Source organism: Oryctolagus cuniculus, chromosome 13, assembly GCF_964237555.1.
Source record: "Oryctolagus cuniculus chromosome 13, mOryCun1.1, whole genome shotgun sequence".
Lineage (NCBI taxonomy): Eukaryota > Metazoa > Chordata > Mammalia > Lagomorpha > Leporidae > Oryctolagus > Oryctolagus cuniculus.
The window spans coordinates 67850766-67868796 of NC_091444.1; the positions used below are offsets into that span (position 1 = coordinate 67850766).

At 48.2% G+C, this 18031-nt stretch overlaps 1 protein-coding gene across 5 annotated transcripts; it reads right to left on the bottom strand.

Annotated features, from left to right (window-relative positions):
• Window positions 1–3291: 3291 nt before the first annotated feature.
• Window positions 3292–10251, bottom strand: LOC103350904 (uncharacterized). 5 transcript variants are annotated; one of them, XM_070055653.1, is made up of 6 exons: window positions 10112–10251; window positions 6341–6603; window positions 5642–5714; window positions 5119–5248; window positions 4715–4802; window positions 3292–3874 (listed from the first exon to the last, which is right to left on the bottom strand). In XM_070055653.1, exons 2-6 carry the CDS (start codon window positions 6600–6602, stop codon window positions 3846–3848), a joined length of 582 nt encoding a protein of 193 aa, XP_069911754.1. In that variant the 5' UTR covers window position 6603; window positions 10112–10251; the 3' UTR covers window positions 3292–3845. The 5 variants fall into 5 exon arrangements, with proteins under 5 accessions (XP_069911754.1, XP_069911752.1, XP_051676799.2 ...); XM_070055651.1 differs by lacking the exon at window positions 10112–10251 and adding an exon at window positions 7957–8279; XM_051820839.2 differs by lacking the exon at window positions 10112–10251 and adding an exon at window positions 7957–8279 and having other exon boundaries at window positions 3293–3874; window positions 5058–5248.
• Window positions 10252–18031: the final 7780 nt, after the last annotated feature.

The window sequence follows — 18031 nt, forward strand, 5'->3', positions numbered from 1 at the left end:
TGTAACCAGACAGGGAGACACGTTTAAAGGTGCTGCCAAGATACATGCTGAGCTGGGAAGAAGGTCCAGGTTGCACCCAACACCCTGGTGTTTGTGCTGAGATGCTGGGCTGCCCTCCCCAGATAAGTGGCTAATGGACTGATAAATGGGTTACTCCCCAAAGGGGAGTAGCAGTCCCTCTATGGCTGTTTGTGAGGGTGCTGGAAAAAGATCCAGTATGTACAAGAGGAAAGGAAAGGAAAACAAGTGGTCTTTGACTTCTGCAAAGCTCCCCTAGTAGAAACAGATGGGATCTGTGACTTAATTGGGCTATTATTAGATGCTAAATTTGAACCACTCTTCCACTGCACCACCTCCTGCAAAGTACCTCTTCAATAGAAAAAGCCCTGTGCTTCTGTGACTACTGGCAAAGTAAACCAAATGAGCGAAGATGATGTAACATCTTCATTGTCTGTCTTGGTGCCAGTTGCTATGAGAGGTGCTGTTTGCAAATAGCCAAAAGTGGACGCAGATGCTGATGGTGGCTGTGGCTGTTCCTGCTGAGAGTGGAGTCAGGGAGCTCCTGGTTCTCAGAGAGCCCTCTCTGACCCCATTTCCCTGGATGAGCTGCTGGTGGTGGTGGTGTGGGGCAGAGTAAAGCACAGGCCATGACATGAGCAGCTGCCTGAAGACCCTTGTGTTTGAATAGCAGTGAGATTGGCCAATGACCCTAACCCCTCTGCTTATCTGGCTGTGGGAGGGTCTGCCTTGCTGCTCCTCCTGAGTGTTAGGCATGAATGCTTGCTTGTGGGAATCTTGGATAGGATCCTAGCTTTAGGCCAGCTCTTACATGTGAATGGCCCTGGAACTCAGCAATCTCAGTAGGAATTCAATACGGAGACTGAATGTTACTGAGAGGAGAGGAAAGCACACGTGTTTTTGCTAATGCCTCAGTGTCGGGGTTCTGGCTGTGTCTGGGTTTGTTGGTTTGTGGACAGGGTTACTTTCACTACACACTTGGGCTGGGAGGTGTGACACATGTTCTAGAGATGTTTCTGCATCCCTCAACCCCATTGCCTCCTTCCTCCTAGTCCCCATCATTCTGGTTTGGGAGAGACAAGGAGGAAGAAGGACAGTGCCACTCTCCTTCCCAACTGGAGCCCCCGCGCTCAGTATAAACCCAAACTTCGTTTTGACAGTTTCTATCATGTGCCTCTGACACATTGAGCTCTCTTCTCTCCCATGGGGAAGGGGTGAAGAGTTCAGCTTTTGCTCAGGCCATACTGCCCTTCTGTTTTCTGATTCCCTGAAAGGCCTCACTGACACTTGCAGCGCTTGCACTAAGTCATGCAGCCTCACACTCACAACCCGCTCACCTCCTGTACCTTCCATAAACAGTGGCAGGGGTCGACTCATGGCATCCACCAGACTCCCAGCGGGATTTGTCTTTTGACCTGATTTACAGCTTTTCCCTCTTTCTGCCAATAATTTGACTAGTTGGGAAGGGGAAGGAGAAGAAGATGGTGATATATTTCTCTTGCCATTTGCCTGATTCAGACACAAACCCTCTCTAAATAGAAATGGACTTGAAAAGAGGAGAAAACGTGCCTTGCAGATGCACTGTTCATGGCTTACAAATATCCTTCCCCCTTTGTTGCTAGTGGGACCCATCATTTTGGGCCCGTGTCTCCAGGACTGACCGTGGGCCCCAACTTCACAGCTCCTTTGCAGCTGTGGTTGGCCACATGGCCTAGTTCTGGCTGATGGAACGTAAGTGGAAGTTGGCTTCAAGAAAGCCTTTCCGTAATCTATAAAGAAAACTTCCTTACTGCTGGCAACACACTTTTCCTTTCTGGCCTTCAGTGTCAGCAGCATCGCATGACCAAGAGGATAGTGCTATTGCAAATGCCCTTGAACTGAGGGCAGAAAGCCAGAAGACAGCCTACACCACAGATGGCACCCACCCTCAGCATTAGGGGCTGTCTGCTCCCCAACTGCATGTTCTGTGAAAAGAATACATCTCTGTTCTTTAAACTCACCATACAAGAATGCTAAGAATGGAGGGCTTTTGCTCTTCCATTCCCTCTCTAGATGCCCATGCTGAGATCCCAACTGCCACTGTGGTAGAGCAGGTGCAGCCTTTGGAAAATAACTACATCTTGAGGGTGGAACCCTGTGAATGGGATCCACACCCTTAACAGAGGAGACATGAGAGAGAGAGTGTGTGTCTCACTGAACCATGCGGCAACAGTATGAAATGATGGCCATCTGAAAATGAGGCAGCAGCCCTCACTCCAGATACCACATCCGTCTGTGCCTTGGCCTTGACCTTCCAGTTGCCAGAACTGTGTGTATGTGGGGAGAGGTTAGGGAGAGGTATGACAAAGAAGAAAAAAGGAGGAGAAGAGTCAAATCAAGTGAAAATTAGCCAAAATCAAAAAGATCTCTGTGAGTGAGATCCCAGTGGAAAGAACAGGTCTTCAAAGAGGGAGGTGCCTTTCTCTGAAGGGAGGAGAGAACCTCCACTTTGACTATGACCTTGTCTAAACAAGATAAGAGTCGGAGAACTCAAGGGGCTTCCATAGCCTTGGAAACTCATGGCTGGTGCATAGGGAGATTACTGATGCCATAAACAGGAGTGTCAATTTGTAAAGTCAACAACAGGAGTCACTGTGCACTTACTCCTCATGTAGGATCTCTGTCCTTAAGGTGCTGTACACTGAGGCTTAATGCTATAACGAGTCCTCAAACAGTATATTTCACTTTGTGTTTCTATGGGGGTGCAAACGATTGAAATCTTTACTTAATGTACACTAAACTGATCTTCTGTAAAAAAAAAAAAAAAAAAAAAAAAAAAGAAAGAAATGATCAATTCCCAACTTGACTCTCACTGGGATTAAACATGACAATAGGTCTGATCTGATTTCATCATCATTTAAAAAAAATCATCTATTATTTTTCACTTTATGTTTCTGTGTGGGAACAAACTGTTGAAATCCTTACTTAAGGTATACTAAGTTGATCTTCTGTATATTAAGATAATCGAAAATGAATCTTGATGTGAATGGAAGGGGAGAGGGAGTGGGAAGGGGGAGGGTTGTGGGTGGGAGGGACGGTATGGGGGGGAAAGCCATTGTAACCCATGAGTCGTACTTTGGAAATTTATATTCATTTAATAAAAGATAAAAAAAAAAAAAAAGAAAATTAGCCAAAATCAATAGTGTGTAACTTAATGGTAGGAATCACAATATCTTAGTCTCGGTATGATCAAATCCATATATGACAATTAAGGTGCTCAGAACCCTCTTCCTTCCTCCCCTTACCTTTGCCAGTCATCTTCACCTTTAAAGAGACTCAACTCACTTTGTTAAAATGTACTCACTCTGCCACACTTCACACCGTCCTCACCACGTGTCCCTAGGGATTAAAACGAGGGCTGGACTTCTCATTCCTGTGAGTGTCTATTCTGCAGCATGTAACATGGAATTCTGTTTGATGCTTTGAATGCTATTGTTAAGTAAGTGGTTTTCTTCGTTTAATTTACCATTTCACAACGTCAAATCTGAGACTTAGTCTGAGGTTGAGTAACTTTTCCAAGGTCACACAACTCACCCCATCAGAACTGACATCTGCATCCAGAATTCAGTCCAAAGTCTATTAATTTTCTTTTTTTTTTTTAAGATTTATTTATTTATTTGAAAGAGTTACACAGAGAAGGAGATGCAGAGAGAGAGAGGTCCTCCATCCACTGGTTCATTCCCCAATTGGACGCAATGGCCGGAACTGAGCTGATCTGAAGCCAGGAGCCAGGAGCTTCTTCTGGGTCTCCTATGTGGGTGCAGGGGCCCAGGGACTTGGACCATCTTCTATTGCTTTCCTAGGCCATAGCCGAAAGCTGGATTGGAAGAAGAGCAGACTGGATTAGAACCAGCACCCATATGGGATGCCTGCACTTTAGGCCAGGGGTTTAACCTGCTGAGCCACAGTGGAGTAGCCAGGACTTGAACCAGCTCCCACATGGGTTGCTGGCACTGCAGGCTGCAGCTTTACCATCTACACCACAGCGCCAGCCCCTATTAACTTTCCATTAACATGAACTACTCATTTCTCCTTTTAGGGCCTCCAGTCTTACGGGAACAACAGGAAATGTTTGGAGTCAACAGGAGCAGAGTTGGATTCCCATCTTCACTGCTAATTAGTTACGCACATTACCATAGCTTATTCTTAAATTTTTACTTGGGGAATGGTAATAATAATATCTCTTTCCCTGGCCGCAGCATGGCAAATGCTGAATATATGAAAACTGGCAAGGCAGGCAGTCCATGTGTGTGTGAGTGTGTAGAAAATAGACTTAAATGACTGACACAAAATATGATAGTCATATTTGCTCTTACAAAGAACTGCTATTTACAAAGAGAAGTAGGCATTGAATAACAGAGAAATCAATAAACACAGCACAGAAAAGGGCCATTTAACCTGGGACATAAAGATGATAAACACTTCCTTGTCTGATAAACTGAAGGAACAGGCATAGCAACGCCCTCTTGCAAGAGCGACTTATACACAAAGATGATGGAATTGTACAAAAATCATCAGTGGGGGAGCCGGGGCCCCGTGGCCCTTGGCAGGCCACAGCCCACCTCTCCCCGCGGCCCTCGCCCAGCTCCGCTGCCCAGTGTCGGGCCACACGGGGTGTTGCGGATGGAGGGCCGGCGCCACTCGCGCGCAGTCTTACCCGCAAGGGGCCTCGTACTCAGCTGCGGGCGCCGCCGGGTCCTGCTCCGCCTCCTCCTCGGTGTCGGTGTCAGTGTGGGTGTCAGGCACTGCAAAGGAGCGCCCGCAGGGCGTGGTCACGTGTGAGAGTCCACGGGGACCCGACCGCGTGTGCCCGGCGTCCCCGGGGCCGCGGGGGCCCCTCCGGCTCCTGGCCTGCAGGGGTGCCTCCTCCCAGGCAAGAAGCACTTGGTGGCTTGGTGTGGTTCTGGGTCTCGGGGGAGAGGGGGCCTGGGTGAGGTGGCCACCCTTGGGGCCCCGGCCCATCCCACCCTGGCCAGGACATTTCCCTCAGGAGGACTCACACTCTGCAACCTGCGCCCAGCGGTAGGGGCAGCCCACAAAGGTGCCGGGGCCCCAGCCGACCTGGGAGGACGCGCCAGCGGGGTATGCACCCGCGTAGGCCGCCGCGGCGTCCCCGAAGTAGTAGCAGTTCATGCCCTTGGGTTCGGGGCAGGCCCAAACGGTCTGCTGGTACCTGGCGTCCATGCCAGGCCTGCAGGGGAGAGGCGTGCAGAGGACAGCGCTGAAGCCTTCCGGTGGGGAACAGGGTCGGGGCCCCGGGGCTGCAGGGGCGTGGGCCGGCCGCCAGGTGCCCAGCCGACCAGCCAACCCGCCTACCCGCCTCGGACCTGCTGGCCACTGTTCCCTCGGCACAGTGGCCCGACCCCACCCGGCGGCTGGCCACCCCGGGCCATGGTGGTGGGTTGCAGTGGGTGTGTCGGGCCCATGTGGGCCCTGCGAGGGTGGGGGAGCCGGGGCCCTGTGGCCCTTGAGAGGCCACATGGCCCGCCTCTGCCCGCGGCCCTCACCCAGCTCCGCTGCCGGGTGTCGGGCCACGCCCAGTGTCGTGGATGGAGGGCCGCTGCCACCATGCACACTGACCTACCCGGATTGGGCGTTTCCATGATCTGTCGCCGTCCAGTCCTCTGCCGCCTCCTCCACTTCCTGGCTGTTGGTCACTGTAAAGGAACGCATGCAGGGCAAGGTCATGCTCAAGAGTTGACCAGAACTCAACCACCTGCACTGGGCTTCCCTGGGGCTGCGTGCCCATGGGCGCGGAGCCTTGCGAAGGGCACAGCATGGCCTGACCTGGCAGTTGCCAGCCTCCAAGGCCAGCCTGGTGGTCTCTGCCCAGCCACAGGAGCTTCATACAGTGGGAAGCCTGGGTCTCAGCGAGTGAGCCAGCAGGTGGCCGGTCACCATCCTGGTGCTCCCAACCCAACACACAACTGAGTGGTGGTGGGCCAGCTCCCCTGGGCCATGGTGCCCCTTTCAGCTCCTGGCCTGCAGGGGTGTCTCCTCTCAGGCAAGAAGCGCTGGGTACCTTGGTACAATTTTGGGTCTCGGGGACCTAGGTGAGGTGGTCTCCCTTGGGCCATGGCCCGCCCCAAAGCGTCCCCCCCACCTTGGTGGAATCCACAACGTGTGCCCCACCGTGCACCCACCCCATTGGCAGCTTGGCTGGTGGCTGGCCGGACACAGCTGGACTGCCCCGTTCCAGCAGGCCTTCCGACGGGACCCTGGGGTCTTGCTCTTGCCAGGCCCTGTGCCCAGGGTGGGTGTTTGCCACTAGGCTGCGACTCACCATGTGGCGGTGGGGTCGGGCAGCACCCCAGCATCCGAGCAGAGCAGCCAGATTTCCCTTGGGAGGACTCATGTTCCAGCACCTCCGCACAGTGGTAGGACTGCTCTACGAAGGGGCTGGGACCCCAGAAGACTGGGTAGCCAATGCCGGGGTTGATGACATCCACGTGAGCTGCTGAGGCAGCTAAGTAGTAGTGGTATATCACGTCCATTTTTGGGCAGAGCCTCATGTTCTGGTGGTATGGAGCAACTGCGCCAGGCATGCTGGGGAGAGGCATGAGGAAGAGAGCTTGACACCCCCAATGGGCCGATGGGGTTGGCCGGGGCCAGGGTTACGTGTCTCAGGAGCATAAGCCCTGTAGCCCTTGGCCCAGGGAATCCAGATCCCACCCCAACCAGGGCGGCTGTCTTCCCGGCAGGACCAGAAGGTCTGTCCCACGACAAACCCCAGGGCAGTTGCCAAAACCTAGCTGCCTGCCACCAGCACCCATGCCATGCTAGGCTCAGGTGGCATGGGGCCGGTAGTGCGGGAGGTGGAGACCTGCACATGTAGCTGGAGTCCGGGGCCTGGGGGAGGACAGTCCAGGTCAGGAGGAAGTCTGAGCAGCACAGGGCCAGGGCTGCCCACCAGAGACCAAGGCCACCGGTTGGGCGACACAGCACCCCGGCTTTCTGCCGGGCACCCACCTGACCCACCTCGGACCTCCTTGCCACTTTTTCCTCTGCACGTTGGCCTGCTACCAGCTGTTGGCCAGACCCAGCCTGGAGGTTGGTAACGTGTGGGCATTGGGCCCAGACAGGCCTTTTTCAGTTAGCAGAATCAGGGGCCACAGGGAGAGGCATGCAAAGGAGAGAGCTGAACTCCTGCCAGGCTGGGGGTTGTATGGTTGGACTCTGTGGCACGGCTCTGGAGTTCAGGACCCAAGGAACCAGGATCTCTCCCCAAGCAAAGTGGCCGTGCTCCCCGACAGGCCCGGGATGTCTGTCCAGGGACAAACTCCAAAGGAGCTGCCTCTTTGCTACAGGGGGACCTTGTAAAATTCTGTGACCTTCACTTCATCCTATAAAGCCAGTACACTTCCTTCATCCCCCTCATAAAGGTCCTCCTTCAGGGACCAGCCCTCTGGCACAGCAGATAGATATGCTGCCTATGGTGCTGGTTTGAGGTCAGCTGTTCCACTTTCAATCCAGTTCCCTCCTAATCTGCCTGGGAAAGCAACAGAGGATGACCCTAGGTGCTTGCGTCCCTACACCCACATGGGAGGCCTGGTCCTCATCATCAGTCAGTCAGGAGGTGATGGTGATCAACAGCCGATGACATAGTGACGACACTAGAGTGTGCAGACATGTCACTGAGTTGCCACTAGCCTCTGTTCAATATTGGGATGTGAATCTGAACTCAAGAAATTCCTTGTTTTCTAAAAGAGAAAAAGAGGCTCTGCATCACCATCGCAGCCCATCAGTTAGCATTTCCGTTGGTCATGCATTTTATCAATATTTATGAGACAAGTGTCCTGCTGCTGGCCAAAGTCAGGTCTAGGTTGTCCTAGCTGAGCTACCCACTTCACAGACACATACACCTTCCCGCCTTCCTGCCCTGCACGGAGTCCCCCTTACTTGAACACAGCTTGAACCGGTGACATAACTTGCAGCAATCCAAGCCGGCCTTTCTTTTCCAGCATGTGGAGTAGCAAGGGTTTGTATATTCCACCATCTGAGAAAGACAGACACGGCTGCCTCACTGGAGGGCTGGACATGCAGCTCAGGCCACTGCCTCTAGGGAGGGCAAACTCCACTACCAGGCTCTGTGTAAGGATTTCCTTCCTTATCTTTATTTCTCCACTTCCCAACAAGACATCTGACAATGCCCATCTTAGAGATGAGCAAACAAGAGTTCTAGCACAGCTAAAGTGCCTGACAACAGGTGATTCAATGGACATTTGACAGAATCAGAATTCCCCTCCTCTGACCTGTGACTCAGCCATGGCCCAGTGTAATCACCACACCCCACAGCCTCTTAAGTCAAACACTAAGTTGAGGTGTGAAGCAGTGGTTTTCTGCATGCTAGGCAAGGCACCCTAACACTGGGGATGCATGATTCCTCTGTGCTGAGGATTTCAGGCTTCTGTGTTTGGGGATGAAGAGCTAGATAGAATTGTGTAAAATAGAATGCTTATCACCCAGAGGCCCTGAAGGAAACATGCACGCATACTAATGAAGTTCTTGTTAAGTTATAAATAATGAATGAATAGTGAATAAATGTGTTCCATACCAGGAATCATCACTGGTATTTTACAAGAAATATGTCTTGCATTTCACAGCAATAATTCAGAGGTGGGATAGCACTGTGGGCATAGATAAGGAATCTCAGGAACAGAGAAGACGGGCATTCTGGAATAGAGGCTGGGGCTAGGGCCCAGAGTCCCCGCCCTACACTCTGCTCTGTGCTGCCACAAGGAGTCAGGAACTTTCTTCACCTTCAGGAAGACCCTGGGCTCCCCGAGCAGATCTTCCCTCTCACCAGGGCAATCCCTGGTCTTGACAATGTCACTTACAGATAATGGTTCCAGGGTAGGGCCAACTCCCTTTTATTGTCTATGAAGTGGATCCTGTGCACTCTTCATCACATTTCCCTTGTGTAACTAGCACAAGGATTGGCCAATTGGAACTTAAAAGAAGCTTGGAGGGGCTGGCACTGTGGTGTAGTAGGTTAAGCTTCTGCCTGCAGTGCTGGCATCCCATACCTATGGACACCAGTTAGAGTCCGGCTGTTCCACTTCCAATCCAGCTCTCTGCTAATGGCCTGGGAAAGCAGTGGAAGATGGCCCAAGTGTTTGAGCCCCTGCACTCATGTGGGACATCAGAAGCAGTTCCTGACTCCTGCCTTCGGATCGGCTCTAGCCATTGCAACCATCTGGGGAGTGAACCAATACCTGGAAGAGCCCACTGCCTCTCTCTCCCTCTCTTTGTAACTCTGCCTCCCAAATAAAATAAATCTTAAAAACAAAACAAAACAAAACAAAAGCAGCTTCAATTGAGTAGAAGTTCATTAAGCCCAGACATGAAGCCCACACCACGTGGTACAGGACACAGAGGCTGTTAATTAAAATGAATTGGCGGCCGGCGCTGAGGCTCCCTAGGCTAATCCTCTGCCTGTGGCGTTGGACCCCGGGGTTCTAGTCCCAGTTGGGGCGCCAGATTCTGTCCCAGTGGCTCCTCTTCCAGTCTAGCTCTATGCTGTGGCCCGGAAAGGCAGTGGAGGATGGCCCAAGTGCTTGGGTCCTGCACCCACATGGGAGAGCAGGAAGAAGCACACCTGGCTCCTGGCTTCGGATCGGCACAGCGCGCCGGCCGTAGCGGCCATTTTGGGGGTATACGAACGGAAGGAAGACCTTTTTCTCTCTGTCTCTCTCTCTCTCACTGTCTAACTCTGCCTGTCCAAAAAAAAAAAAAAAAAATGAATTGGCCTCTTCATAGCAAAAACAGACATTTCCTTGCCTGTACCAGGAACCATTCCCTGGAATTTTAATTGCCACCCCATCCTACCTCACACTAGACTGAAAACCTGGAATTTGCAGAACTCCTGCCTCGGCTATTCCATACTCAGTAACCTGAGGTTGTAATACTAACTTCTAGCTTTCTCACAGTACGGTAACAATGACATTTCTTATACTCAAGGGAAGAGAACAATCAAATCTAGAAAGCATTTGATTTCTCAGAAGCACAAAAGACAATCATTCATCACTTGGGTGAGAGGACCTACAGAACTCACCGTATTTCTCTAAGCAAGTAGCCAAGTTATACACTTGTTGTCGGAAAGCTTGCAACTCCCATTCTGACTTTTGACAGTTTGAGGCTGAAGTCTTGGTTGATCCTTAGTTTGTCATCTGCTGGAATAGATGAAGGGCTAGGTGGTCCTGCCATCTTGATGTTGCTGGCAGAAAACGCAGTTTCTGGGACTAGGGTGAAGAAAACCAAGCATAGGAGGAGTTAAAACAAATAAAATACAGTAGCTTCAATCAGGACGGGGATGAGAATAACCATATTGCCTAACTTACTGTTGGGAAACACCCCAGGGATCCTGAACGTCTTTACTAACAGTCCTATCCGGGGGGGGGGGGGTCAAAATTCAGCTTTTAAGCAACAGCTTATAGCTCGTTCACTGACAAGAATAAGGGAACTGAAGGTCCTACTTGCCAAGTGACCATTTGGAGTAACAGTCATAGAATTAGAAGGTAGGGGGTGTCATGGAATCTTAGGAGCTCCTGCTTTCCAGTTGCCTAGACCAGGCTGATACGCAAGGCTACCTGGTCTCTAACTCTTAAAGTCACCACTGAAGGGGACCAGCCACTCCTCCTTCCGTCTCAGGAGTTGTGTACCCCCGTGCTGATTTCAAAGACCTGCCTTTCCCTCTACAACAATCTGAGCACATCTCTCACTGTCCACCCTTCTCCACAGTTGAAAACATCAAGGCAGAATTAGTTTCCAGACAAGGTTTCTTTACTCTAGAGCTGTTAGGAAGTCACCACACTTTTTTGTAAGGTTAAAACACATCTCGAGCCTCTTCCCCCAGGGTGACAAAACACGTTATTGGCTGCCATGATCTTCTCTGGGTTTCTGCAGGTTTCCCTGTATCCATTCAGTAGTGTGGGGCCAACAGCAGAGTACAACACTAAGTGAAGGATGAATTCATTTTCAAAATATTTTGTGTCCTGTCTCAACATGCCTTTGGCTGCATTCAAGTGTTGTCTTCGCTTCCTTTCCCTCACACAGGCAGCATGTTGCCATTTCATTCCGCTAAAAACCACTTAGATATCCCTGCATCCTAATCCTTCCTTTTTTCTCATTTGAAAGAGTTACAGAGAGAGGCAGAGACACAGAGAGAAGTCTTCCATCTGCTGGTTCACTGCCCAGATGGCCGCAATGGCCAGAACTGCGTCAATCCAAAGCCAAGAGCCAGGAGCTTCTTCTGGGTCTCCCCCGTGGGTGCAGGACTTGGCCCATCTTCCACTGCTTTCCCAGGCCATGGCAGACAGCTGGATCAGGAGGGGGCAGCTGGGGCTAGAACCAGCGCCCCTGTGGGATGCCAGTGCTTCAGGCCTGGGCTTTAACCCGCTACATCTCAGCACTGGCCCCCCTAATCCTTCATTTAACTTGGTGGTTTTGTTTGGTTTCTAAGGGTTGCTAAACGTGACATTTCATACTTGTCTCTTACAGGTTTCGCTAGCCCCACAAGAGCTCTTTTCAAAGATAGCATGAGATTCAAAGAGTTTATGTATTATCTCCTAACTTTACATAGGGATGATCTCTTTTTGGAAGATGTAGAAACCTGATGCTACTGTTCAAGTGTTCTCCTTTAGTTCATCCACATATTGAAGAGAACAGGATTTACTGGCCATCCTTATGGAATGTTGCCTGATGGAGTTTTTTTATAACATGGTTGAACCCTTCTGAATTCACTGTCAAACACGGTTAAGACCAAGATCATGACTGTGCGTGTCTGCTGATCCACAGTGTGCATGGACAGTAATGAGCAGACACTAGGGTGAGAGCACCACCTCACTTTCTTGGCTTCCATTCCCACCAAGCTTTTGTGGACCTCAGACTCAGAGGACTTTCCTGGAGCCAGGGGCTTGCAATTTAGCTGCTGGAACTTGCCCAGGTTGAGATGGCATGGGGTATACCCATGAGACACTAAACATTCCTCTCAAAGTAATGAAGTTGGAATGATCAACCACTTTGGAAATCTTCTCTACCCCACTGTCGCTCCCTCACTCGTGGAGGAACGACACCGGGCACTGTTCTCTTTCCCCAGTCCTTCCCGGATTTGCTGCCACTTTCCTCCAATCAGAGGTTGGATCAGGAATCAGCTAATTGATGAGGCAGCTGTGTAAGATTTGTTTACTCCCTCTCACTGCCATATGGTGGGAGATCAGACGCACAGAGTCAGTTTCAGTTCACAGTCTCAGTACTTATTTGTCTCCCAGGCGCCCCGCCATGTTGCAGGAGATGGACCCTGCTCCCCACACCCCACCCCACACCATCTCCAAAGATGTTGTGCAATCATAACAGTTTGTGAGTTGCACAAAAGAATTTTTTTTAAATTATATTTTGGTGTCCCTGCACTTGACATTGTCAAATTTTACTGTCATTAATTCTCAAAGTTGTTTGTCAAGCCTTTCATTGCAAAAATGACAAATTTAGCACAAAGCTACATCTCTTTTTCTGAAAAAAAAAAAACTTTTAATAAATATAAATTTTTGACCGGCGCTGCAGCTCACTAGGTTAATCCTCTGCCTCGGGCACTGGCATCCCATATGGGCACTGGGTTCTAGTTCTGGTTGCTCCTCTTCCAGTCCAGCTCTCTGCTGTGGACTGGGGAAGGCAGTGGAGGATGGCCCAAATGCTTGGGCTCCTGCACCCGCATGGGAGACCAGGAGGATGCACCTGGCTCCTGGCTTCGGATCGGCATAGCTCTGGCTGTAGCGGCCATTTGGGGAAGAAGCAGAGATCAGTTTTAAGTCTCCACATTCCTAGGTTTTCTCCTCAGCCACCCAACTAAGATGAAAGAAATCACAAATGAGAGAATTCAGGTCAATGAAGAGACTCTCACCGGAGCTTCAGATCACCCAGTCAGCTCCTTCAGGGAGAGTCAGGATGCAAACATGTCAGGGTCAGGCCTCTTCAGGTGAGGAAGATGCACCAAAGAAGAAGGAAGGATGTTGCTAGGGAACCATTCATGGAGAAAGCAATTGTAGCGCGGTTTGAAACAAAGTAACTGTAGCACCCTTTGAAAGCAAGTAACTGCACACAGGCAGCTTGAAGGAAAAGTAAAGTAGTAGCCACCCTAGCTGGTAAGATTTGAAAGTTGCCACCTAACTAGACCTCCTAACCACAAACTGTCGTTGCCATGACGACGGGACCCTGGGGGGTCGGAATGTGGGCGGGGCTAGCCTCTAGAAACTGTATATAAGGGGACCCTCAGCCGCTGTAAACCAGAGGGTTGCTCAGCCTCTCTCCCCAGTCCGTAGTGCCTAGTGCCCGCAGGGAGAAGCTCCTGGTCCGTAGTGCCTAGTGCCCGCAGGAGTAGGCTTGAGCGATCTCTCCTCCTAGTTGCCTAGAGTATCAATAAAGTGTATTTAGCTTGACCTTCCTCAGTCTCCTCGACTCTTCCTTTGCGGTAACCTGGTCAGTTCCCAAAGATGGGAGATCCTGACAGATGTGGCTTCAAAAAGAAGAGGATCTCCACAGCAGTGTGAGACAAAGAAATAACATGGATTACATGAAGATGCCCACAAATGCAGAGCTCAGAGCATAGAGGAAAACCCGTCATCAGGGAACTCTGGCTGGACTTGCTCAGCCTGACTTCACAGCATTATTCAGTAATAAAAATCATATCTGGCTGGAGGAGCCAAGATGGCGGAATAGTGAGGGCACGCACTGATAGTCCGGGAAAAGGTAGTTTAATAAAAGTGGAGTTACTGTAGTCTCAGGAAAAGGCTTGGGAAAAAATTACAGAGGAAACTCTTCCGGATCTAGTGGATGTGACGTGGAGGACCTACAGGGAGAGCAAGGATGCCCATGGTGCAGAAGCCGAGGCACGGGAACCGGGCCGCAGAAGCCGAGCCTTGGAAACCGAGCCACGGAGTCAGCACCAGTGCTGGAAGGGGAGGTGAGACAAAAGCCTCAGTAACCCAAGTCATTGGTGGGGAAAGGTAGAAAGAGCCTAGAGGGAATGAGGCTTGAAGCCCCACTGGGGAAAGTTCACCAGGCTGACTGGAGGAGAGAAAAAAAAATGAATAAATAAGGGGAACCGGCACGGACACTAGCCTCTCTCTCCATGCACCTACAAAGCCGAGCAAGACAAAGAGCAGGCGCCATTTTGGACATACTTAAGCAGCGCCCGCCATCAGCCAAGCAGAAAAACCTGACTCTCGTGGGGAGAAATAACTGGAGGTTAGAACCTAGTGAAAGTGTGGAGCTAACAAACAGACTGTGAAAATCTAAGGGAGGGTGAGAGAACTCACCAAGTACACAAATTTGGTAACCTTGGCAACCCGGTGAGAGACTGCTGAGAAATTTGAGACCACACTGAGGGCAGCATAGACCCTGTGTGGTCCTTGGGGTAGAGCAGACTAATACCCACAGGGGCCAGATTTCATACATCAACTACCCTTAATTCCACTCAGCTGTGTGGAATTACTTCCCTTCTGAGGCAAAAAAAAAAAAAAAGAGAGAGAGAGAGCAAGCGAGCGAGAGAGAGAGCAAGCGAGCGAGAGAGAGAACAAACTGGGTGAGTCACCTTTGGCACACCCTTAACCCTGAAGAACCAAACAGAGCTCTCTGGCCACACCCATCACAGCCTCTAAGGATACGTCAAAAGCAGACAGTCCACTTAATCTAGAGTCACAGTATAACGGGAAAAAACACCACAGCGAAGAAACCAAAGAATATCTCCACAATGCCAAACAAATGCAGAAACCGAGGTAACAAGAGCAAGGAAGACACTACGATGCCCCCAAATGATAAAGACACCCCAATTCAAGATTATGAAGATGATGAGATAGAAGAAATGCAAGAAGCAGATCTCAAAAAACTTGATAAGAACATTAAGAAGTTCTCAATAACAAATTCTTGAACTACAGAAATCCTTACTGCACAGGATAGAAAATCTCTCTCATGAAAATGAAATATTAAGGAGGGATCAAAATGAAATGAAGAAACTAGTAGAACATGAAACTGTGATAGTGACGAGAAATCATAATGAAGGGAAGAATTCAATATATCAAATGAAAAACACACTGGAGAGCCTTAAAAACAGAATGAGTGAAGCAGAAGAGAGAACATCGGACTTAGAAGACAGAGCACAGGAAAGTATACAGTCAAACCAAAGAAAAGAAGAGGAAATTAGAAATCTAAAAAATATTGTCGGGAATCTACAGTTACTATTAAAAACTCCAACATTCAGTTCTAGGAGTTCCTGAAGGCATGGATAGGGAGAAAGGATTAGAAGGCCTTTTTAGTGAGATACTAGCAGAAAATTTCCCAGGTTTGGAGAAGGACAGAGACATCCTAGTACAGGAAGCTCATGGAACCCCTAATAAACATGACCAAAAGAGATCCTCACCACGACACGTTGTAATTAAACTCACCACAATGAAACAGAAAGAAAAGATCCTAAAATGTGCAAGAGAGAAACGTCAGATTACTCGCAGAGGATCTCCAATTAGACTCACAGCAGACTTCTCATCAGAAACCCTACTGGCTAGAAGGGAATGGCGAGATATAGCCCAGGTACTATGAGAGAAAAACTGCCAGCCCAGAATATTATATCCTGCAAAGTTCTCATTTGTGAGTGAAGGTGAAATAAAGACCTTTCATAGCAAACAGAAATTGAAAGAATTTGTCGCCACTTGTCCAGCCCTGCAAAAAAATGCTTAAAGATGTGCTACACACAGAAACACAGAAACATGGCCATCAATATGAAAGAAGGTAAAGGAAGAAAACCTACCAGTAAAAGATCATAGGAAGCTTAAAGAATATACTAGAAAATATCTTTGGGAAAATGGCAGGGCAAAGTCACTACTTATCAATAGTCACATTGAATGTGAATGGACTTAGTTCTCCAGTTAAAAGACACAGATTTGCTGAATGGGATAAGGAACAAAACCCATCCGTTTCCTGCTTACAAGAAACACATCTTTCCAACAAAGATGCATGCAGAGTGAAAGTGAAAGGCTGGAAAAAGATATTCCATGCCAACAGAAATGAAAAAAAAAAGCAGGTGTAGCCATATTAATATCAGACAAAATAAACTTTAACACGAAAACTGTTAAGAGAGACAAAGAGGGACACTATATAATGATTAAGGTTTCAATTCAACAGGAAGATGTAACTATTATAAATGTATATGCACCTAATTACAGGGCACCAGTTTATTTAAAAGGTATGTTAAGGGACTTAAAGGGAGACTTAGATTCCAATACAATAGTACTGGGGGACTTCAATACTCCACTCTCAGAAATAGACAGATCAACCAGACAGAAGATCAATAAGAAAACAGCAGATTTAATCGACACTATTGCCCAAATGGATCTAACAGATATATACAGAACTTTCAATCCTACACTTAAAGATTTTATATTCTTCTCAGCAGTGCATGGAACCTTCTCTAGGATTGCCCACATACTAGGCCATAAAACAAGTCTCAGCAAATTTAAAAGAATTAGATTCATACCATGCAGCTTCTCAGACCACAGTGGAATGAAGGTAGAAATTAGCAACTCAGGAATCCCTAGAGTGTATGCAAACACATGGAGACTGAACAACATGCTCCTGAATGAACACTGGGTCATAGAAGAAATCAAAAGAGAAATAAAAAAATTTCTGGAAGTAAATGAGGATAACAGCACAACATATCAAAACTTATGGGATACGGCAAAAGCAGTGTTGAGAGGAAAGTTTATAGCAATAGGTGCCTACATCAGGAAATTGGAAAGGCACCAAATAAATGAGCTTTCAATGCATCTCAAGGATCTAGAAAAACTGCAGCAAACCATACCCAAATCTAGTAGGAGAAGAGAAATAATTAAAATCAGAGAAAAAATCAACAGGATTGAATAAAAAAATTACAAAAAATCAGCCAAGTAAAGAACTGGTTTTTTGAAAAAAAAAAAAAAAAAGAATAAAATTGACACACCATTGGCTCAACTAAAAAAAGAAAAGACCCCAATCAATAAAATCAGAGATGAAAAAGGAAACGTAACAACAGACACCACAGAAATAAAAAGAATCATCAGAAATTACTACAAGGACTTGAATGCCAGCAAACAGGGAAATCTATCAGAAACGGATATATTCCTGGACACATGCAATCTACCTAAATTGCATCATGAACATAGAAAACCTAAATAGACCCAAAACTGAGACAGAAATTGAAACAGTAATAAAGGCCCTCCCAACAAAGAAAAGCCCAGAACCAGATGGATTCACTGCTGAATTCTACCAGACATTTAAAGAAGAACTAATTCCAATTCTTCTCAAACTATTCAGAACAATCGAAAAAGATGGAATCTTCCCAAATTCTTTCGATGAAGCCAGCATCACCTTAATCCCGAAGACAGAGAAAGATGCAGCATTGAAAGAAAATTACAGACCAATATCCCTCATGAACATAGACGCAAAAACCCTCAATAAAATTCTCGCCAATAGAATACAACAACACATCAGAAAGATCATCCACCCAGACCAAGTGGCATTTATCCCTGGTATGCAGGGATGTTTCAATGTTCACAAATTAATCAATGTGATACACCACATCAACAAACTGCAGAAGAAAAACCATATGATTATCTCAATAGATGCAGAGAAAGCATTCGATAAAATTCAACACCCTTTCATGATGAAAACTCTAAGCAAATTGGGTATAGAAGGAACATTCCTCAATATAATCAAAGCAATTTATGAAAAACCCACGGCCAGCATCCTATTGAATGGGGAAAAGTTGGAAGCATTTCCACTGAGATCTGGTACCAGACAGGGATGTCCACTCTCACCACTGCTATTCAACATAGTTCTGGAAGACTTAGCCAGAGCCATCAGGCAAGAAAAAGAAATTAAATGGATACAAATTGGGAAGGAAGAAGTCAAACTATCCCTCTTTGCAGATGATATGATTCTTTATTTAGGTGAT